A 23,236-nucleotide genomic window follows, 5' to 3' on the forward strand; every position below is an offset into this window, starting at 1 on the left:
CTTGCTCTGAAGAAGCAGTCTTCGTCATAAGTTATATTTATCTGGAATCGTGGGTACACAAGTGATTAACAAGAAACTTCTCTCCGTGATATCCATACATTTAAAAATGGAAAAAGTGTAGTCAGGAGATGTCACGAGTTTTATGGAAATTGGTTGCCTCTGACCGTTTTTATTTCTGAAACGGACGGTTCGGCTAATGCTTTAAGCCTTCATCAGTGATAAGAAAAACGAAGATCGTTATCATACGCTATTTAAAGTTAAAAAAAAATTGCAGTTGCAGGTTTTGACTTAAATTCCAAAGTCGCAAGCCATGTCCACCTTTTCGACCATAACATGGACTTTAAAAACGTCAGGGTCGTTGGTTTCGAATCTAATTACCACGAGAGACTTTTCCTTGAAGCCTGGCACTCTACTTTGGATCCGAATGCTGGGAACGATCACATCGTACCTCGCGCGAGCATCAAATACATAGTTACGCGCGCAAGCTTCGCGTCACGTTTTTTAACTTTAAATAGCATATGATAACGATCTTCGTTTTTCATATCACTGATGAGGCTTAAGCCGAAACGTCTGTTTCAGAAATAAAAACAGTGAGAGGCAACCAATTTCCATAAAACTCATATCCATACATTATCTGGCAAAAACATAATGAGAATACTCAAACTTATCAGGTAGAAGTTACCTTGATCAAACACCAAATTCTTGAAACTCAATTACAAGTACATATGTAGTAGCCAGTGGGGAGAATCACAATCAGATCTTCAGAGTTAAGGGGTTTAGCTTTGGACCAACTCTCCAGTAAAGTGTAATAATGGCTTCTTAATAAAAATATTTTTATTCATTTCACCTCTTACAATTTCTAGTCGAACAATTTCTTATAAATGTATTTATTTATTAATTTCCATCTTCAGTATTTTCTGTCATAGTTATTTCATTTGATCAGTTAGTTTTCTCATCAAAAATGTGCATTTACACAAAAAAACTCTTACAAGTAGTTAGAAATTTTTTTCAGATAAACTCATAACCCCACATATAATACAAATACATGGTGAGGCGATAAAACAGCATAATAAAATATAATTCCAATTTTTTTTCTCTGAAGAGGACGAAATTTGTTAAACCTTTTTTATCCATATCATTAAAAGAAAAATCTTAGTTGGTCAGCCAACTTTCCTTGCAAATAATATTTTTAAATCAATATAAATAATATTATTTGATACAAAATTCCTCTTTATTTCCTGCTGTAATAAATTCTATTTTAATTTTTTGCCTTCTTTGTGTTTAAATGCATCAAACGGCACCATTTTATCATAATTTTTTAATGGTAATGTACAGTAAAATAATTTATAGAATCATTTTTTTTAAGAGTAAGAAATTTGTTATTTTGTCCCAATCACAGAATAAGCAAAAATTTGAGTTCAAAACCTGTTCAGTTCTAAAAATTCCCTATCAAATAATATTTTAATATAATGTAAATTTCATGAAATGATACAAAATCCCTATTATATCCCCTCAGTACAAAAACTTTTTTTTTTTGCCCCACTTACATAACAATTGATATTTTTTAAATGCAAATGTTTTCTTCCTATGCAGGAGAATTTAATTTTCAGCTCACTTCTTGCAATATCTATACAGGAACTCATGCTGCCCCATCTGACTCAGACTGACAAGGATTCCTTTCTGAGCACAAATAAAAGCCACCAAACTCTAATGCAGCCATGTTAAATGTTTTTGTTTCAATGAGTTCATACCCAGACAAAGTCATCTTGTAAACATGGAAAGTAGTGATTGCAGTGTAGCTTTCCACACACACTGGAGCAAAGCCATCCAATGTGGGTCCAAGAAGACATGTTTCCAAAGCTGATGGTGCTGTCTCTATTTCAAATACCAGTTTGTTTATAAGGCTTGTTACAGTGGCATTCATTTTCCCAGTGCATCCATCAATGTGCTTTGATGTCAGCAAAGAGTTTGTTGGCCTAAAATTAAGGGTTGCTGCTGCACTGCGATAGCCAATCAGATGGGCAGGTACGTCAAATGTTAGTAAGCTAAGAACTCCAAGGGATATTGCAAATGAGGAACCTGAAGAGCTGTCAACTCCTTCTGCCCAAATCCAAGCTGGTGGGAAGCTATTTCCCCAGTTTTTCTCTTGATGTGCAAGGCCCTGATTTCCTCGTAACAACTCTCCAGATTTTTCGTTCACCCAGTTATAAGCAATGAGCTCAGAGCCCAAACTGTAAACAAACCAATGAAGAGGAAGGAAGGGCACGTTATCAATCCAGCCCTCTGGGCCTTCCCCGTTTGGGCCCCAAGGTTTGGGGGGTCCTAACACACCAATAAAACTTACACCATCCACGTTGGTAAAATTAATTCTCGTTTCGTTTTCAGTCACTCTGAAGTAACCATAAGGTTTTGCCTTCCATTCGAAGTTCGCTGGAGATTTGAAATCTGGATTGCTTGACACAGACTTGCCATCAACTGTAACCACGATGTCTTCGTTTGAAGGATAAACAGAGAACCTCTCCATTGTTCGTCCATTCCCTTTGCTGTGTATAATCGAGACCATATTTTGCGGATAATGACCAAACTCAGGGCCTTTCTTTTGAATAAGAACTTGACCGAACAAAACTCCGAACGAGTGATTCGAGTTGATGTCTATGATTCGCGAATACCATCCCTCCATAAACGGACCTTCAGCTGGAAACAAGTGTGGGTCATATAGATTGCCATTCACCCATGCTCCATTAGAAATTAGGCTCGTGAAAAAAGCACACAGAGAAAAATAACTGTACGCTAACTTCATGATTACGTGCAAGAATAAACTGCGTATGTGTTGTCTTGAGATTGTCACACTTGCATCGCGTTCATCGAAGTGTGCAAAAGGAATGGGTTCTAACAGCAACCACCGCTGACCAATGGCATTAGTGAGTAATGGAAAATATGTTTACAGTCTTTACAGTCTCTACAGTCTCGTCTATTACGAGGGATTCAGATGATTGATTTTCTTCTAAAAGCGCGGAAATGAAGAAGAAGTCAATATAATTTTCTGTATAGACAGAAATGAATCTCACCCTCAGCTTGCAATGCGATGCACCGAAGCACATCAAGGAATATTTTCTGCAGACTTTATCTACATGTACCTTGACAACTGGTTCACGTTGACCTCTATTTGCTCAGGAAAAGAGCACTCCATGGCCAAAAATATCAAGAAAAACGATTTTCCTTCTTCGTAATGCACATCTGAAAAACGAATTTTTAAATATTTCTTGAACAAGATGGTTTGGGAATGCAAGGAGTGTAATATGACATTTAAAACTGAACAGTTGTACGAGACTCACAAGAAGAAGTTTTGTTTTGGAAACAGTGTGGATCCCGCTCGTATTCATTCGAGAATTTCTAGTAAAGGTGGGAATAACACTGAAAAAAGAGACAGACAAGAATTTCAAATGGTAAGTCAAGTTGTCCGAGGTAAGGGTAAATATAGATGTACATGTACTCTGGCAGCAAAGCTGAGAGCTCACATTTACATGTATCCTACCACGAGCAAATGGTAGCAAATTTTTCTTTGATTCCAGGTAATTATTTGAATTTAAATACTCCTCATGCAGAGGAGTGAACCTGTAAAGGGAAAAAAATTTATAATGCTTGATAAAGATTAGGTGAGAATACATTTCAGTGAAATTTGTCAGGGAAAACTTGCTGGTGTGGACTTTCCCTTGTAGTAAAATTTAATCCTTGACAAAATTTAATTGACAAGTGTTCTTGTTTAAAAACTGAACTTTGAGTATGAGAGCGATCTTTGCAGTAATGAACACTACTTAAGCAGTAATGAAAAATTAATTAGGCCTGAAAAAATTAGGGCCTGTATGTGATACCAGTGCAGTGGTCTACCAACTAAGCTAGCAAGCCAACTGGGAACTGGTCATTACATTAGTTTATAGAAGCTCCCAGTTGGCTTGCTAGCTCAGTTGATAGACCACTGCACCAGTATCACAGGGGTCATGGGTTCAAATCCCATACAGGTCCTAATTTTTCAGACCTAATTTTTCAGGCCTAATTTTCACTACAGTACTGCTTAAGTGGTGTTCATTACTGTGAAGACTGCACTCATACTCATTTCTTTAACTGCAGTTTACATGTATGATTTTTATACATTCGTCAATGTTAAACTGAAGTTTGCTAAGGAAAAAAGGCTGACAGTTTCAAAAGAAACTGTTTGGGCTGCGTCGGTGGGAGTAACGGAATAATTTGGATATAATTATCAACAAAGTTGAAATGGTAAATTGGCCACCATAATGATTACAAAAGCTGACGTTTCGAGCATTAGCCCTTTCGCCATTCGCTCCGACGAAGAGCTAACGCTCGAAACGTCAGCTTTTGTAATCATTACGGTGGCCAATTTACCATTTCAACTTTGTTGATATATCCAAATTATTTTGCTAAGGAAAAGCTTTTCAATTATTGTTTCTGCTCAAACTGGTACAGAATGGTTGTCAATAATAATAATAATAATAATAATAATAATAACAATAACAATACTTTACTGACTCCTCTGATGGGGCTTTTTAAGGTCAGTGCAAGACAACTAAACTAATTAAGTTAAAAGAAGTAGTTTACAATTCAATTGAAAGGGAAAAATGCAATAAACAATAAAAAAATCAAAGAAATTATTTAGAGAATTAGTGTAAACATAGATGAATAAAGGGGATAAGTTTCTCCTGAAATTGTGGTGCTGTGACAGTTGGGGGTATAACAAGATAATTTGGTTTTATCAAATGCATTGATACATGTCATGTAAATTTTAGCTAGAAACCCTTTACCGTGACCAAGTTACATTATCAGCTCAAATTTTTAATTATAAATAAGGCTTCAAAGGTATGATTGTTGACGAGTCTCCCCTCTCGTGAATGAACTTTGCTGTGAATGAGATTTGTGTATTGTTAAACATTTTATCTGTAAATCCACCCAGCCATTACCTTATATCAAGCCTTCAGTTTATTCTGCTCCCAATACTCCATCAAGACATATTAGCAGTGTATATCCAGAAAATGATAGGAGCAAGGTGAGTAAATTACAAAAAGGAGAATTTTAGTATTATTGTAGCATGAATAACAAAGATGGTACATTTTGGGCACAGTGGTTAAATAAAGAAGGAAGGGGAATGGAATCTCAGGTGTTTAGAAATTTGGCAAAATCTGGAGGTCTGAGGTTTGATTCTCTGAGGGAAACTCAATTTCTTTTCTTTTTGCTAAATGTGTCAAAACAAATAACATTTTTCATCGCTTTTCAATTTTTTATTTTGATAAGTTTTAGAAGTAAAGCAACCTAAACTAAAAATTTGCTTGATTCTTTTATTCAGATTTTTCTTTCCAGTCCAAATCATTCCTCGCGCCATCAGTCTGCACCAAACACACCCTCTAGTGATTATGGTGGTATAACAGCTCTTGAAAAAGAAAAGGTTAGTTGAACATGGAAATTAAATGGAAATTAAAATGTACAGATGAATTGTTTGAGTGGTCCAATACTTTATGTCATTTAACACTCTACACCCTAACATCAGCATGCATATTCTCCATACTGTTCTCTATACATTTCTTAGGGTGTTAGCAAGGAGAAATCAAGACTTTTTAGTTGGCTATCATTTCCTTTATTCTTGTAATCTTATTGTCTGATTTGGGGATATGATATTGTAAAGAAAAATTTGCGATATCACCCCCAAATCATACAGTAAGGTCACAAGAATAAAGGAAATGATCGACAACTTAAAAGCTCTTGATCGTTCAACAAGTCACTAACCTAGCAGTCAAAGAGCTAAAATGTTCTTGGCAATCAATTAGATTTTAGTAGTAAAAATCTTGAACGAACACTCTTCATTCTGTCAATCTTTCATGATTATATAATTTTCATTCATAATTATTTTTTTCTGTATTTTAGATTGACCAGTTAAAAAGGTTCAAAGCTCATCATGTGCTGCAGAGAAATTCAAGGAACTTGGAGGAGAAGCATTTTTTGGACAGCATCAAAGACAGGCGGTTTCAGGTACATTACTTGGAGACCAAGAGAATTTTGTAATTTTTGGATATGCTTCTGTAAAATTTTGACCATAACGAGAGAATTGTGCTCTCTTTTTGGTGATCACAGTGTATGAGCTTGTGGAATCCAATGCCATAAACACAAAAAAAATTAGCTTACCATTCAGAGCAATGTATACAATCCATGTTTATTGTATTAAAAAAATTATTGTTGCATACAAATGTAAATATTACAGACCTCAAGGAGAGGCAATCACGATCATGATAAGGGTGATGACAGGATTGGGAAATTGACTGACATCCATCAGCAGCAACTTGCTGAACTTAAACTGAGGAATGAGAAACTTCAGGAAGAGAAAGCCAGTAAGTAAAAAATATTCTTTTTTAATGAATCTCTGGTTATAATATGTACATGTAAACTTAATTTGTTGCACAATGTGTATTAATTTATCGTTATGAGCAATAGCAACCAGAGCTTGTCCTTTGCCATCAATGACGAATTTATGGCATAAACTCAGTTATGAGATTTTGAGAAAGTCTACTGTGCTTATTGGAATAATTTCAGTTCGGATACGTTAAACATGTGTGTATTTGCTCTCACCTACCAGGGCTAGCTGAAAGATTAAATTCTTTAGGAATAAGAAGCAGACAAAAAATTCCATCCCAAGGAAGTCTGGTATGAGTTTATTAATTACAGTATAACTTTATTTTCAGTTGTATGATTTGTTATTTCTAAAGGTATTCTTGAAAAATGTCACATTTTGTCTGCTGGGTCCAGTTGTTCAAAGGGCGGATAATGCTTAGAATTGCATCATTGAATAAAATCTCGCATTCTGCTTGGTGAATGAAGCGAGGTATTTAGCGTGGAATTGTGAGTTGAAAACGAGGCTAAGTGATATTGTTTCACATCTACGTAAACATAGCAATTTTAAGTAAATGCTGTTTCCTTTTTTTTTCTCATTTTTATTCAGTTATGCGATTCAAGGAAAATCCATTACTTCACTCATGAATTCCACATTAAATTGCACTTGAAAACCGATATTGCACTCATCGCTTCACGATTCGTGCGACATCAGTTTTCGCGTGCAATTTAATGCGGAATTCCCTCGTCAAGTAATGAATTTCCTATATAATCCAATGGATGAATTGCTATCCAGCAGATAAGGTTAACAAAACATACTGGGCTATATGCTGTTATCCAACCCTGGAACAACTGGGGCCAGATGCTTTAAACTCAATTTGCCACTCTGTGTGTGGACCACAGTTTTGTGTTTGTTGCTGATCTTTTCTTTTATTTTGGTCCAACAAATGTCATTTAGCATAATACATCCATGGCAATAAATGCAAATTACCGTATGAATCAGAGAAAAACATGTGCAGTTTGACTGTGCTGTCACTTTGTTTTTTCCCATTGTCATCTTTTTGTTACCCTTAACTTTGATTTTGCCCTGTGTGTCATGTTAGCTTTAAAAAATAACAGATAAGAGTTGCAGTTTGTTGAAGTGCTCATGTATACCTGCTGCTGAGTTACTTACCTCAAATATTCTTTCCTTAACTTTTGTAGAAACAACAAGCCACAGAACTTGATGGACTCAAGAGATATTTGGAATTTAAAGAAGACGAAGAAAAGTTAGAAAAATTCTTGAAACTTCCTTGTGACTCTTTTTTAAATGTATTTTTGAATGTGTAGTTTTGTCCAGCCCTAGATGATTTTCTTAGCTCTTTTTTTTTCTCTCCCCAGGAGAAATTTCCATGCACAGCAATCTCAAGCAAATATAATGAAGGTTTCACCCAAATTACCACCTCAAAGTGTAACAGCTGATTATGTAAGAGGTCCAGAACTGCAAGCAGTACTTCCAAGGTACTACATGTATCTATTATCCACAACTATTTTAGCCCATGCTTTTATTTAAGAGTGTATTTCTCACACCTTGTTTTTCATGGTCTCTTGGCAGGAAATCTCCGAGGGAGCTATCTAATGGAAGAGGTACAGTAACATGCACAAAAACTACACACTCTGTCAAATGCTTCTACAATTGAATGGGACAATTAACTCTTTATTACAATTTACCAGACTGAGTATTTCCATAATTATGTACCTGTACTTAAAGTAGTGTTGGTTTATAATCTCTTAATGTGCAAAAAAAAAAAAAAAAAGAAAAAATCATGTGGGTATTTTATTTTATATCAAATATTTTGTTTGTTGCTTTTGTAGGCCAGGTTGTGCCATATCAGCCTTCAATACAATATTACGAGCCAGCTCCAATACCACATGGGCAGAGCAATGTCTTGCATGAACTCAAGTGAGTACTTTTTTTAGGATTTTATTCACATAAAATGGAGGATTAAGTTTTAAAGAAGCAATCCTGGATTGGATTAATTGGACTAATAAAATGAAAGACTAAAACCAATCCAAACTTGGTCACTCACATTTTCAACCACAGGTTGCTTGTTTTCACTTTGAATTCTCATTGGTAAACCTTTTGACTCCCAGAAGTGATTAACATGTAACTTGTCCCTAAAATATCCATACATTTTCCAGCAAACAGTTAATGAGAACACTCAAAACTTATCAGGTAGAAGTTATCTTTATCTGTAACAGCTATCAATTCCACCTTTTATCAGATCCAATCAACTATGCTCAGCGCATGGCTTGAATACAATCCCTTTCGAGAAATGCATACAAAAAAGCAATTGTCCATGTCCGTAACCTTGAAAGTTGCTCCAATAAACACAATGATTCTGCAATATTCTATACCCTCATGTGAGTCTAATTAAACAATCCAGCTTATCCAAAAAATAAAGGCTAATAAACAACAAGCAATAAACACATGTGCACTGAGGTTTGACCTAGCGTTGACCTTGCTTGCTTCATCAACTCAGCTGTCTACTTCAAAACGTTATAATGGATTATAACATAATAATAATAATATAGTATTTCTGACTGCTTGCAGCCTAAGGCTGAATTACGGGTGCAGTTTAAGGTTGAGAACAGATGTCAGTATATCAGGCGCCTCTGGCAGCCGCTTCAGTCCATCGATCTCACCTTCGCACCCATCCCATCCCAGGGGAGAACATCCATCACACAGTAATCTCGTGTGTGGGAAATTAACGTCTCCTACCCCAACCCTGCAGGAGACGGGACCTCCATTTATTCATCCTTATCCGAGAAGACTAGAATATCTAAGACTAGAATAGCCCTGAGCATTCATTGCCCAGCTTTGGAGATGGCAGCCTCCATCTTCTGCCAGAGTTATCTCACTACATGTACACGCAGAAGGAACAAACATGACCTCATTAATTTGTACACATTTTTCATCATGCATCCATAAGTAATCGAAGAAGCATCAAGAAACTACATGCACTGTATGTGTAAACAAAGATGACAATTTTTCCTAGTAGTACATACATGTCTATGTGTCCTTATAATTTTACCTGACAAGTACATGTATGTGCGTTCTTGTTTACAGTATGCTGAAGAATGACTATTTCCAAAAGGGAGGCCATGATCCAGAAATACTTGCACAGATAAGAGATCTAGAGTACGAAGCACAAAGAATGCAAGCTACCCAGAGACCGCAAGGTAAAGGGGACACTAAAATCTTTTTGAGTCATCATGTACTCCATGGGTAGGATATACATGTTCTTGAGAGTCATTCGAGGCACATCTCCCTTTCCGAGGGTGCCCCCTGAATGAAGGTTCCTCAGCATTTGTAGCCTTGACTGAAGTAACCTGCAGCGTACAGGCCCTCTTCGTTAGGGCTGTAGGATGCAGGTTTCTCCATCCGTGGGAAGATTTGAGACCCATCAGGAAGACGTCTGTCGGGGGGTGGACCCTTTGCAAACCTCTCATTATGGTTCTTGTTTCTCAAATCCTCATACTTTCATGCAGGTAAAGAAATGCTCCTGAGCAGATTTTTATAGTTCTTAGGTTAGATATGTATGATGGACTGTAATGTGTTTTCCTGGCTAGCACTTCATTTACATGTATGTACATGTAATCTGCCTTTTATTTTTCCTGTTTGTGAATTGTTGGGTGCCTATAATGTATATACATGTTTGTCTGTGAAAGGAACACAACAGAAAAACCTGCCATTGTCCATCCACATTTACTGTATCCGTATCACATGATTGACCCATTTTAGTGTGTTTTAGCTGTAGATCCATTCTTGCAACAGCAAATTCTGAGTTTCCACACGGCCAATCAGAGACTTGAACAAGAGCTGCAACTTTTAAGGGTAAGAAATTCACTCTTATTTGAATTAGGAAATTTAAAAATGATTCATATTTAACTTCTAACAAATTTGATAAAAATGAAATACTCCTTTTTTCCCTTAAATTTGTGGTAGGAGGAGAGAGGTCAGAAAGAAAGAAAGCGTTCACCAGGTACCCATCCTTCACTTTTTTGGACATTATTTAACCATTATTCGTCGAAGGGGAAGTGAAACTATATATCGTTCAAGTTATCTCAAACGCAAGTCTTCCACAATTCTTCTAGCTTTTAATTTAGTAATCCGTCCCTCTACTCCCAGTTTCTTCTATGTGAATCCAAAAGAGATGGAGATTGACTCGATAACCCACAGGCAGCCCAAGCTCACTGCTAGAAAAGCGGACGTGACTCTTATAGTGTTGCGCAACGTTTTATATTTATAAAGGTTTGTATGGGATGTTATCGGTTTGCCTTAAAAGAAACAAAAAATGTCTTGTTTTGAAATAAAATGGACTTACGTTATTGCCTTGTTGTTTTCTTTGTTGATTACCAGCGTCTCAGGCCATTTTGAAGCGTTTTCGGCGAGTTAGCGCTATTTTGGTGTTCAAGTGCTAAAAAAAAGACAAGTGTCCGTCCGCTTTTCTAGTAGTGAGCTTGGGCTGCCTGTGGATAACCTCGCAGTTTTGTTTGCCTCCATGCACGAACTATGGAAAACTGTTACCTTTAATTTTTTACATATGTATCCTTTCCTGTTTTTTAATGTTGATATTGTAACTAAAACTTGAGTGCTAAATAAAGTAAAGTTGAAGTTGAATATTTTTTAATATTCCCCAAGACAAAGTTGAGGGGATTATTCAACAATATTCATTGAGCCTGAGGCAAATGGTTGTCTTAGTATAGTTGCTCCCGAGCTTCCAAATTTGTGTTGTAAATTCTGTAAATGAAGAAAGCATTGTGCATTTTTTGTTGCAATTGTGCCGATTACTTGTATCAAGATAAGCAAGGAGTTTAAAGGTTTTTTTTTAATTCAATCAGCCAAACTTCATAAAATTATTGTCCTTTAAAAAGTGCTCCGTGGACCTGATTTGTAGTGGAGTAAGAAACTAGAATAATCTCCAATGGTGTGGGTGACGCTTCTCTTGAGAAAATAAGTAACACTTCTTTGGCTAATCGTGTCATTTTCTGTTTATTAGACGCAACTGAGATGTTTGCTTTCAATTGATGTTTTTTCTTCAGAGGTGGATCCTGAATTCCAACGACTGAAAGAAGAGCACTTGGTTAAAATGGCGTCATTGAGACAAGAAGCAGAGCTGTTAAAACAACAAGCAGAGGTGGAGAAAATGAGAAAACAACTGAAAGAACTCAGGGGGGAGAGTACAATATCACTTGAAGAAAATAGAAAGGTATGGATGTGTTTGAGAACTGTTTTAACCTGGCTCAAATGCACTTTGACCCACTCCAAGAATTGTGAATAGTGCCAAGGCGCTTTCTGCGGTAGATGTTGCGTTTAATACGTGTTTTACGGAAACAGCTTCTTGGACAGAATTTCAAATGCTTATTTTGTTACACATTAATTAGTTTGTATTAATCTCCAGTTATTTTAGGAGAGGAGTTTTTGCAGGAGCCCTGTGTGACAGTTATTGCTTACTTAACCCTTAAACTCCCAGAAGTGATTAACTTGTAACGTTCTCCTCTTATAGCCGGACATGTGCATGTATACCCAACCTCGTTCCCAGGGTCTCTCATCTTCGGAGCGAGCGAGGAGCAGGGGTGGGGAAGACGAGAGACCCTGGGAACGAGGTTGATGTATACTATTCAGCAAACAGGTGATAAGATTACTCAAACTTATCAGGTGGAAGATGTTACCTTTCTCCAACACGAAATTCTTGTAACTAATTTGCAAGGAAATGTGTAGCAGCTAGAAGGGAGAATTAGCAATTGGATCAAGAATGAAAAGGTTAAGATATGGTTGCTATGAGTTTATAATGAATGCGTCACGCTGACGTATTGCTTTACGTTCTAAACTACAGATGTTTGAGTCACCATTCACATTAACAAATACAAGTACAAACAAAGAATTACAGCCGAGTCCTTATGATCCAAAGTAAGTAACACAATTAAATGATTTGACTTTGAGTTTCCTTTTTCAAGGTTTGCCACCGTTTCATCTGGCTTGTATTGCGATGCACGTGTTCTAAAACCCTCACTTTCAAAACGAGGCTAAGTACGAAACCTTTCGTGGGAGAAATGAGTTTTATTTGTACGTGAATAGCATTTGTCTTGCCAAAGGGCACGCCCAAACCCTCCGGAATGACTCATGGGCAGTTGTCTCCACAAATAGTTAAAATCTGGGTCTTCCACCTGTATATACAAGAGAATAGAGAAGACTGCCTGTATGGCTAATGATGTACCATTCATCTTGTAGTGCTGGGTTTGCCGTTTTCTGGGATTTTGTTCTTGGCATGAACTCGTCCTTTTCCAGATGTAGACTTGCTGCTGGGGTGTACCAAGGGGCAGAAATAGCGACAGATGTCAAACTGTTACCAATTGTTAAAACAACAGTCATCACCCGACAGAGCCATCCCACAATCCCCCCTGGTGGAGCAGGAGTTATTGGTGTAAAGCATCCATTTCCAAGGTATTTGCTTGGTGCACATGACCACAAACTGGCCTTGTAGTTTACTAACATTTGTGCTACCATTTCTTAAGATGTATGCCTGATCAGAATCTTGGCCTCGTTGTGGAGCTACAAGCAAACAGTCCCGAGGACTCAAATGACCCAAATGAGCTGTTTTCAAAAGGCTGGACCAGGATTGATTTGTTTGATATGAGTAACCGGTTGTTCAGTGGAAGGTACGAAAGTTCATTTATAATTCTCTTAGTTATTTCAGTGGGTATTTTTTTTATAAAGGCCGATAGTTTCGAAAGAAAATGTTTGTGGCTGCGTCGGTGGGAGTAACGAAATAATTTGGATATATCAACAAAGTTGAAATGGTAAATTGGCCACCGTAACGATTACAAAAGCTGACGTTTCGGGCGTTAGCCCTTCGTCGGAGGTATTTTTTTATGTTTGATGGAATCCAACTTATCGTGGTTTTTTTTTATGTTTCAGGTGGAAAATTCCGATCAGAATCCCTCCAATTAAAGCATTTCTTAGCACCCACGAACTTAACATGATACCACAGGTTGGTTTGTTTTTCTCTTTGGCCTGTTCGCCTTTCGGCTAGTTTCTTAATATCGTATAACTGGTAATTTTTCTAGCACGCATCCTGCTCATCTAGGAGTAAATTTGAAGAGGGGAGGGGAAGTGAGGTAACCGGAGGGGGGTGGAGAAGGAATTACGGTGTAACCCCCTCCTTCTTGAAGGAGCCACTTTGCAACAGTTACTGGGCAACATGGTTTGTACATATTGAAAAATTCAGCAATATCTGTTTTGGAGGTTGGTCAATTGCGATCCATTTTAACCTTTGCCATGCTCAAACTTTGCTTGTTCCATTTCAGTTTGATCTTCCCATTTTGATGATTTTTCCTTGTACCATATTTAGTATTTTGTGGTTTCCTGTCACGTTGGAGAAAAATTGAACAGTTGTTAAAACCCTTTGACCCCTGATCTTACATGAAGGTCGCAAGAATAAACTGAGCTCTTGATTGTCACGTAAATTCTCCTTGTCAGCATCTTTGGATATGTATGAAGAATAGTGTGGAGAATATGCATACTGATGTTAGGATGTGAAAGGTTAACAGTGTAGGAATGAATAAAGTACTGTGTCGGTGGGAGTAACAAGGTAATTTTGGTTTTATCAACTGAGATGACCTGCTCCCAGTTGGCTTGTTAGCTCAATTGGTAGAGCGCTGCACTAGTATCGCAGAGGTCAGTGGTTCGAATCCCGTACAGGTCTGAATTTTTTCAGGTCTTTTTTTTTTTTTTTTTTTTTTTTTTTTTTTTTTTTTTTTCAGGTCTGCTTGTTACTATTGCTTAAATAGTGCTCAGTTACTGCGAGGATCGTGCACAAATATGAGTTGATATTGTAAATTGCCCACCGTAAAGAGCTGACGCTTCAAGCGTTTACCCTACGTTGTTAGCTCTTCGTCTTTCGCTCTGTTGAAGCGCTAACGCTCGAAACGTCGGCTATGAAACTCTCTGCGGTGACCAATTTACACTATCAACTCAGTGTATGCAGGGCCCCAGGTGATATATTTAGTAGTTTATCAAATTTGATTTGACTTCTGTATCGTTAAGGTTGGACTTGCAGAGCTTTATCTTAGACTTGTGAACAGTCGCGACGTTCCCTCACAAGATACACAGAACCCTCAGCCTCTTCAACATCACATGTACAAGTATCCATCAGTGGTAAGACACAACAGCAGAAAACAGTATATAAATCCTTACCCGAAACTGTGACTGAAAACGAAAACCCCGGAACAACACAGGGAATCTTACCAATACAAAATGGCCATTTTGTAGAGCGTATTTCAATAGCCCATTTCCGAATTGCCTTTAGCCTCTTTTTCAAAGCGAGTCCTGGTGCTCATCCTTTCGTATGGTAACAAGTTTTCATTCACATACAAATTAAACTCATTTTCATACGTATGGTTGAGCACCAGGCCTCGTTTTGAAAAAGAGGCCAAGCGTAATTCGGAAATGGCCTATTGAGCGTCATAAAACCAAAACTAAAGTAATCGCAACAGCCAATCAGAAGAAAAGAACTGTCCTAGTGAGCCAATGGGAGATCAGAATAAAACATGCAGACTGCCTAAAAAGCATGGTCGAGAGGGTGGTACAAGGTTATTTGACCAATCAGAGACCGTCGCGAAGCGAACCCAATGCACTTCCGGGTTACTTTCAACACTTAATTGAAAATGCTCCATCAGGTAATTCTACAGAATTCTCCCAACTCAACCCTACCCCTCCCAATTTCTCTACACTCTATTCCGAAGAAGACTTTATGTAGCAGGATGCAGTCGAAACGTCGCGAATCACATCCCAAGTGTCCACATCGTGAGACAAACGATCGCATTTCGCTTTTAAGTGTTATTTACCACGATTAAAAAAAAAACCACAACCTATTTTACGATATAAATTTTATCCTATATTTTGTCAAAAGGGTGAGATGTCTTTTCAGAAGTGTTTTAGCTATTTCTTTATTATTTCCACAAACACTTTCATTCATTATTTATTATTATTTATGGTTTAGGAGAACATTCGTGTCATTCCTCAAGTTTCTACGCTGTCTGTCAACCACAGCTCACCAAATTTTTCCCCAGCGCCACCCCCGTCAGTGCCTCCCCCTCCCGACACCCCAGTGGCTGTTTCACAGAGAGCGGAAAGGTAATAGTGTATACAGAATGGCAAATCCTTTGAGACAACTCAAGAGCTGACCTGTAGTCACAGTATTGATGTGACCTTAACAGGCTGCTCAAATGAACCCTTCCAGTGACCAACGGGTATTTTCTCCTTGATGTATCAATACGTTATCCAGTAGACTAGTGATGAGAATAAAGAAGTAAGCATCAACCAGGGAATTTGTTTTGATCACCACCGATTTCTCAGAGCTATCATTATTAAAAACGTATGGTAGACAGTAAAGAGAATAACGTTTGAGATCTTGGTAGTGAAAAGGTGAATACTTGAGTGGACTAATTTGAGTTACAAGAGTTTTGACTTCTTGTTTTATTCATCAGAGTAGAGGTAGAATTTTGAGTGGTCTGAACAAACTGCTCTGATTTATCACGGAATTAGTAGTCAACCTTTGTTGTTTTTTTAATTTCAATTCTTGAAGTTCATTTGCTTTTCCTGCATCTTTTGTCTTGCTATATTTCATAGCGCCCCAAGAACCCCACTTGATGAGTCAATCATTGGTTTCCAAGTGGACAAACTGATTGATGCCATTCCAGGAGAAGCTAAGGTTAAAATAACAGTCTACGAACACGACGAGGGACAGGTGAGTGGTGGCAGAGAGCTTTATTATTCAAGCATTCATGCCGGAGAAAGCAGTCATAAGTCACTCATTCGATCCATTTAGAAGTCAAGTAATAAGATAGCCACTTAAACAATCAGGCTGATAAGCAATTGATCAGTCAGTCTGTCAGTCAGTCAGTCAATCAGACTGTCAGTCAGTCAGTCAGTCATTCAGTCGGTCACTCTGTCAGTCAGTCAGTCAGTCGGCCGGTCAATCAGTCAGTCAATCATTCAGTCGGTCACTTTGTCAGTCAGTCAGTCAATCAATCAGTCAATCAGTCAGTCAGTCAATCAGTCAGTCTATCAGTCAGTCAGTCTATCAGTCAATCAGTCAACCAGTCAGTCAATAAGTCAGTCAGTCAGTCAGTGAGTCTGTCAGTTAGTCAGTCATTCAGTCGGTCACTCTGTCAGTCTGTCAGTCAGTCGGTCAATCAGTCAGTCAGTCAGTCAGTCAGTCTGTCAGTTAGTCAGTCATTCAGTCGGTCACTCTGTCAGTCTGTCGGTCAGTCAGTCAGTCAATCAGTCAGTCAATCAGTCGGTCAATCAATCAGTCAATCAGTCAGTCAGTCAGTCAGTCAGTCTATCAGTCAATCAGTCAACCAGTCAGTCAATAAGTCAGTCAGTCAATCAGTCAGTCAATCAATCAGTCAATCAGTCAGTAAATCAGTCGGTCAATCAGTCAGTCAGTCTATCAGTCAATCAGTCAACCAGTCAGTCAATAAGTTAGTCAGTCAGTCAGTTGGTCGGTTAGTCAGTCAGTCAGTCAGTCAGTCATTCAGTCAGTCGGTTAGTCAGTTTGTCAATCAGTCAGTTAATCAGTAAGTCAGTAAGCAGTCAGTCAATCGTTCAATATCAGGAAAAGAGATGCTCTAGATCTATTCGTTGTAGAATCCTTTCATGGTCATTTTTTCAGGTTCTTAAAGGAGACAATAACATCCCAATAATGTGTGTGACCAGGTCAGCAAAACAAGACTTCCTTGCGGGAATATTCTCCTTCGGACTGCAAGAAGTAAGCACAATTTCATTCTGTTTTCATTGCACTTTCAATCTTTACACCCTAACATCAATTTGGTTATTCTCGACTTTGTTTTCTTTACGTTTCCTATAATAATGACAAAGATTGCAAGTGTAGTGTGTTGGTACGACTTTACCAAACAAAATAATCCATTGAAGCGAGCGTTTCAGGTTATTCTTGCAAGGCTAGTTTACGAAAAGAGTAATGTCTTCAAACAAGACTATTTTTGGAGTATTTTACTTTGATGGAAATAATCAAATTATGGTTGTACAAAAAAAATTAAATAAAAAAAGTGATCTTTATTTAACGTGGAAGAAACACTTAGCTGAAGCTAGTTTGCAGGTTCTCCACAAAGAAATAACTGAAACAAATAATTCAAATTGAACATAACATTATTAAGAATCCCAACTGGTCGAAGGCAAACCAGTTGCCTACTTACAAGCACCGCCGAGGATTTGAACTCGGAGCTACCGTGAAACAAATCCAGGTAGCGGTCAGGGCGGGACTCGAACCCGGGAGCAGCGGATCGCGAGTCCGGCACGCTGACCACTCGGCCACAAAAAGTGGAAAATTTTTAAAGTTGATGAAATTTAACTTTAACTTTAACTATGTTTAAAGAGGGAAGCGCAATAACCTGTTACAGTTTTCTAACCTACGGCCCTCGACCCACCCATCACACCCCAGGGGAGGACATCCATCACACAGTAATCTCGTGCGTGGGACACACAGTAATCTCGTGCGTACGTCTCCTACCCCAACCCTGCAGGCGACGGGACCTCCATTTATTCGTCCCTATACGAGATTTATTCGTCCCGATCCGATTTAATCTCCCCTCTTCCTTTTTTTCATGTCAGCGAGTTCAAAGACACGCTACACCAGCTTTATTCTTTGGTGCAATGATTTATGTGCAAATTCTTAAATATTTTTTTAATTTATGCATTTGCTAATTACAATATATGATAAAAAAGCCTTTGCCGTTTGTTCAAATTGGCATTGGCATGAATTTTTACCTGATTCGTCCCCAGACTCATGGTATTGAGGCCTGGGAAGCGAGGCATGATGGAAAGATGAAGGTGAAGGTCTCTCATCTTCTTTCCTTCCTAACCATCATACCTTGCAATCCCTTTCTCCTCTTTTTAGCACGTTCTTTGAGACGACTTGGGAAGAGTTAGCTGTTTTAACCACATACATGCTTCGGGATTTTTTAAATGATTTCGTGGGAAACTTAAAAGTGAAAACTGTACAGTGGGTACTAATAATTTGACGCCAATTCCGAATGTGCCTATTGGCACGTGAATAATTTTATTCTTCATGTTATTGTGCTTTTCTTTGTAACGGAGCGTTTTGATTTCTTTGAACCTGATCAAACTCATAAATTCTTAGTCTAAATTTATGGCTCAGTGGTCGAGCCTTTTGACTGATTAAAAAAAAAAAAAGAAACAATCTTTCTAAAATTGTTGGAAAAATGATCATATCAAAAACTTTTGCTCAGACGAAACACTTCTCTTCGAATCAAATTATCACGGTGGTGTAAAACAGACCAACGCATTCTCAATTTTGAACCTCAATTCAAACTGAGTTTTCTCCAAAAAATCCACTAATTGAAAAAATTTACTAAATTAATTAAACCAGTACTAATTAATAAGTGTCTCTTTCTTTACAACCGTGACTGGCGGTGCATCTCCACTTTTACTGATCCACTTAATTTTCACTTGTTTCGTTCGGCTTCTGTTCTCTGTATCGTTGTCGTTTTTTCCTTTGCCTGTTTCATTGACCTCCTCAATTTCCTCCTCCACCACGATATACTCGCCATGCTGTTGAGTGCCGTTTGGGAAAATGTACGTACCAGGGCCGATCATTTTGTCATCGTGAAAGTTGCCGATGTAATTTTGTTTTCCGAATGTCAATTTTCCCCTTCCTGCGAAAAATCAGTAAAGAAATAAGGGACCGGTCATTGTTTTTCGCCTGGGTGGGGAGGGTCGGAGGATTTTTGTTGTGTCACGTGAAAATTTACCTTATTACCCCATAAGGCTCTGTAATATTCTCATGATCACTTCCCCCCCCCCCCCTCGGTGGCAGTTAATTTTCAGGACGACTTATTCCCCCCCTCCGTTTCTCCTGAAAACAATGTGGGTACCCCCCCCCAAAGAACCTTCTCATCCCCCCCCCGTTCCTAAGAAAGTGTACGTAGAGATAATCATAACGATGACCTTGACGGTGAGTGGGGATTTACCGTTTAACTACCAAGATCTGGTTGTTAATTCTCTCCTCTAGCTGCTACACATTTCCTTGTAAATTAGTTACGAGAATTTGGTGTTAAATCAAAATGATAACTTCTACCCGTTGAGTTTGAGTATTCTCATTACCTGTTTGCTAGAAAGTGTTTGAATATTATTGGGAGACGTTACATGTTGATCAAATCCGAATAAGTTTTTGAAGACATTTTTAATGAGATGAAGAGTAAGGGTTGTAAATGAAAGCAGACGTTTAACGAATTTCGCTCAAGCCACGGATAATTTAAACGTTGCCTTGACGATTTAATTTAACTATTATTGCGCTAAATCCTTTTTTCCGACTGTGAATTTTAAAACGCAACGGTCTGCTCAAGAATATCAGCGTTGAACGCACGAACGTGCAATTTTCCTCATATATTCTAAATTACAACTGATTGACAGTTTGAGCTTCAATTTGGCTCTCAGTCGCATTTTTTGACAGCCTGTTTGAACTATAACCTAGTTTCCATGTAGGTTAAAAAACCTTTTTGCCCTTGTACTAACCAAAGATCAAAACAGATTTTCGTGGAGTTCAAGCGTTGTCATGATGGGTGACAAATTAAGGATTTTTTATGATATGCCTTCAAAGGTTTTGCCCATTGTTTTGATGGGTATTCGTCGACTTAATTCCATAATTTAAGTCATCTGTTTTCGGCTCTTTGATCGCAAAGCTGCTTATTTACATTCGTCGATTTACTACCCGACAACTTGTCTAGTTTCTAATATAAAAATTGTCTTCATTATATACGAACTTCTGCTTGTAATCGACAGTTCCAGTCGGTTTTTTGTTTTTTGTTTTGTTGTTGTTTTTTTTTTCAAGGTATACAAACTCACCAGTGACACCTCTCAGCTTTTTATCCGTTTTTCTTTGTGTTTATGCGATTTGTCGGTAGTAATTTATTTATGTCAGGCGCGTTTCCCTCATTTTAATATTTCATGGATATATTAAAGCTCCTAGCAACCATGTCTTCAAAAATTTCCTTTAGATGGCGAATATCGAGAGAAATAAAGTGTTACTTTTTATCCGCGTGTGCCAAGACGTGATTATTATCAGTTTATCCCTCTAAGATCGTTCCATAAAAATCGTTTTCTCTTTACACAGTTTTCGATCGTCAAAAATTATGGTCAAAATGTTTGCCAAAACTGTGTGATCCGCCATCTTCAAACTGACGTGCAAATTGTGATCAAACTGATTCAAACTGGTGACATTAAAGTTAACGTATTCAAATGCGATGCCTTACTGCAAGAACGTTTCGACTCGTTGTTTTGTTTTCCGCCGCCTTTAATATTTTACACTAAGTATGCAATTATTATTATTATGGTTTTTTTTTTTTTTGCACCAAAAAATATCTTTAAAAGCTAACCTGATCTTTTCCCTTCAAACCACTGTCCTTCATATGACATCCCACTGGCCGCATATGTATACGTTCCTTGGCCATGCCTCCGGTCGTATTCCCACTCGCCACGGTATAAATCGCCGTTGGTATAAAAGTAAGACCCAAATCCGTGCCTTAAATCGTCTTTCCAGCTTCCTTCGTATTTTGCTCCATCAGGATACAAAAATGTCCCTTGTCCGTTTTTCTTGTTGTTTTCGTAATGGCCCATGTAACACGCGTTTCGCGACTTGCCTTTGAGTTTCCTAAACACATATTTCCCATAGCCGTTGCGATATCCGTTCTTATACTCTCCTTCGTATATATCGCCGTTCGGAAGCCTTGCTTTCCCTTTTCCGTGACGTTCACCGTTTTCGTTCCGATCTCCTTCATAAGTATACGGTAACACCTCGTTCTCGGAGTCCATCTCCTCGTCAGATTCGCGTAACGTTTCCATGCCACCGAAATTTTAAATAAAAAAGCCGATTTATCTTATTCAGAATCACAAGAATTTGAAAATGCGTGGATAAATTTTTTAACCTTTAGTGTGGTGGAACCTAATAGTTTTCTCTGGAGTATAAATCAATTTAAGTAATATTATGTCGCGCAGATAAAAACTTCAAATATACTGTGACACCGAAATGTTCGGCTGAAACTTCCCCTACAGATATACCGCCAGATTATTTTAATTTTTAACCGCGTGTTTCTAGTTTGCTCTGAGAGGGTCTACTCGTGGATATAAAAAGAAAACCTCTACACGAGTCGCGTTAATATTTTAAAGATGTCTTTTGTGTTTGTGTTGGGGATAGTTTCGCTTAAGAGCAAGGCGATGTATTTAAATCATTCTTGAATATTTCAATTGGTGCTTCGCTTGCAAACATCGCTAGACACTGAGAAAACATAATCCTGCTTCTAAATTATTAATTGGCTGGGAAAGTTTTTGCGGTAGAATTTCCACATTATTTAAAATATGTAAAAAAGGGGAATTGCCGGCTAACTGCTGTGAAAGATATCGCTTGGGGCAGTATTTATCTTTTCTGAGATGGCTGGTATATCATTTCATCGTTTAACCCCTTTGTTTTGAGGAAAGAAGCAAATAGCGATTAAAATCCTGACGCTAATTGGAAAAAATCAAATGCTATGGTTTTCAAAACATAAAGTAATAAGGAACATACACATTCGAATTGGCGGCATTTTTTTTATCACACTGGTTTTCTCAATAAACCTATTTTATCCAATGTAGTTCTCTCAATTGAATCGAAGCGAGGACAAAAAACAATTTGGAAACACTGATATTTGTTTTAGTTATAGTTCGTCTGCACATTTTCTTAAAAGCGATTTTAAATTCAATATTTTTCAATTTGTTTTTGTTACTGCTAGAGAATTTTTTCCTTCAAGGTTGACGTAGTTTATCGAAATAATCTTTTAGCCTCAAATTCAGTGTTTTGCACCGCATCATTAATATTACATACTCTTGGAAAAAAAGATAATTTTTTGTTTTTAGTTCCCATGATCCACAATAAACTTTAAAAGAGAACATTTCCTAAAAATATAGTGATGACATATTTATAGTTGTAGGTTAGTATCTCGAGGACCCTTTTAAAGACTGTAGATGATTCGATTTGACAATCGTGAAGGAAAAATTTTTCCAACTCTTTGCAAAATCAGGAATGATGAATTTTAATTTCGCTTATGATCGATGAATGGACATTTTTTATTAAGAAATTCATCTTTATTCCTATCCGAAAGAAGATTACAACAGCGACTAAAAAACGAACAACGAAACTGCGAGGTTAACAGTTAGATGATGCAATAGAAGAGCACGTGTAATTCCCTAGAGAGTGTCACATGATCTTATCCAACAAATCACATTGCATGATTATTATTTCTCCAACACTTTTGAGTTCATATGGTCTGAATACCGCGCTAACCTCCTTCACCCCAATATTTATATTCTCCACACTGTTTGCTTTACATTTCTTTTGGTACGGACTGGAAGAATTCGCTCTACTATCACAGCTTCTGAAGTTGGAGATCATTTCCTTTATTCTCCTGATCATAATGAATGACTCATCAATATCACTGAAAAGGAGAAATGATATGCTGGTCACTCTTTGGATTTAAAGAGTTTAACTGTATACGCTTTTAGACCACAGGTGCTTCGGTAAACCTTACCATCAAATTTCAAGTAACCGCTTTTCTTCTTATCGCAATCAATAAATTCATTTTATCAGTCAGAGTGCAAGCGATCAGTAAATGTTCTGGGATGTGCCATTTTGCGGTGCCCCTTTAAATTTCAGGAATGTTCCATCAATACAATTGTTAATTTGTGGTCATTTATAAGAAGATATAGTCTTGCGTTAACGAAGCCGAGAGC

At 37.7% G+C, this 23,236-nt stretch overlaps 3 protein-coding genes across 5 annotated transcripts in view; 1 reads left to right on the plus strand and 2 right to left on the minus strand.

Annotated features, from left to right (window-relative positions):
- Window positions 1–816: 816 nt before the first annotated feature.
- Window positions 817–2,861, minus strand: LOC111323990 (uncharacterized). The gene has a single exon (XM_022927452.2). The coding sequence runs from the start codon at window positions 2,798–2,800 to the stop codon at window positions 1,640–1,642; it is 1,161 nt and encodes a 386-aa protein (XP_022783187.1). The 5' UTR covers window positions 2,801–2,861; the 3' UTR covers window positions 817–1,639.
- Window positions 2,862–2,936: 75 nt separating this feature from the next.
- Window positions 2,937–23,236, plus strand: part of LOC111323964 (uncharacterized) — a 37,586-nt gene continuing 17,286 nt past the window's right edge. For 2 of the 3 annotated variants that reach the window (XM_088738243.1, XM_088738245.1), the window contains exons 1-22: window positions 2,937–3,446; window positions 4,967–5,059; window positions 5,357–5,455; window positions 5,932–6,036; window positions 6,266–6,392; window positions 6,638–6,705; window positions 7,594–7,658; window positions 7,771–7,890; window positions 7,985–8,016; window positions 8,245–8,332; window positions 9,500–9,612; window positions 10,185–10,267; window positions 10,379–10,415; window positions 11,476–11,642; window positions 12,270–12,343; window positions 12,665–12,877; window positions 12,949–13,092; window positions 13,352–13,424; window positions 14,480–14,590; window positions 15,435–15,568; window positions 16,064–16,181; window positions 17,112–17,207. In XM_088738243.1, the coding sequence (XP_088594369.1) occupies window positions 3,273–3,446; window positions 4,967–5,059; window positions 5,357–5,455; window positions 5,932–6,036; window positions 6,266–6,392; window positions 6,638–6,705; window positions 7,594–7,658; window positions 7,771–7,890; window positions 7,985–8,016; window positions 8,245–8,332; window positions 9,500–9,612; window positions 10,185–10,267; window positions 10,379–10,415; window positions 11,476–11,642; window positions 12,270–12,343; window positions 12,665–12,877; window positions 12,949–13,092; window positions 13,352–13,424; window positions 14,480–14,590; window positions 15,435–15,568; window positions 16,064–16,181; window positions 17,112–17,207 (2,334 nt within the window). In that variant the 5' untranslated portion in view covers window positions 2,937–3,272. The remainder of the gene's footprint in view (window positions 3,447–4,966; window positions 5,060–5,356; window positions 5,456–5,931; window positions 6,037–6,265; window positions 6,393–6,637; window positions 6,706–7,593; window positions 7,659–7,770; window positions 7,891–7,984; window positions 8,017–8,244; window positions 8,333–9,499; window positions 9,613–10,184; window positions 10,268–10,378; window positions 10,416–11,475; window positions 11,643–12,269; window positions 12,344–12,664; window positions 12,878–12,948; window positions 13,093–13,351; window positions 13,425–14,479; window positions 14,591–15,434; window positions 15,569–16,063; window positions 16,182–17,111; window positions 17,208–23,236) is intronic. The other variant, XM_088738244.1, reaches the window with a different exon arrangement.
- On the minus strand, window positions 17,493–21,688 carry LOC111323982 (uncharacterized). The gene is made up of 2 exons (XM_022927444.2): window positions 20,851–21,688; window positions 17,493–19,131 (listed from the first exon to the last, which is right to left on the minus strand). Exons 1-2 carry the CDS (start codon window positions 21,314–21,316, stop codon window positions 18,848–18,850), a joined length of 750 nt encoding a protein of 249 aa, XP_022783179.1. The 5' UTR covers window positions 21,317–21,688; the 3' UTR covers window positions 17,493–18,847.

The sequence above is a fragment of the Stylophora pistillata genome, chromosome 11 (assembly GCF_964205215.1).
Source record: "Stylophora pistillata chromosome 11, jaStyPist1.2, whole genome shotgun sequence".
Lineage (NCBI taxonomy): Eukaryota > Metazoa > Cnidaria > Anthozoa > Scleractinia > Pocilloporidae > Stylophora > Stylophora pistillata.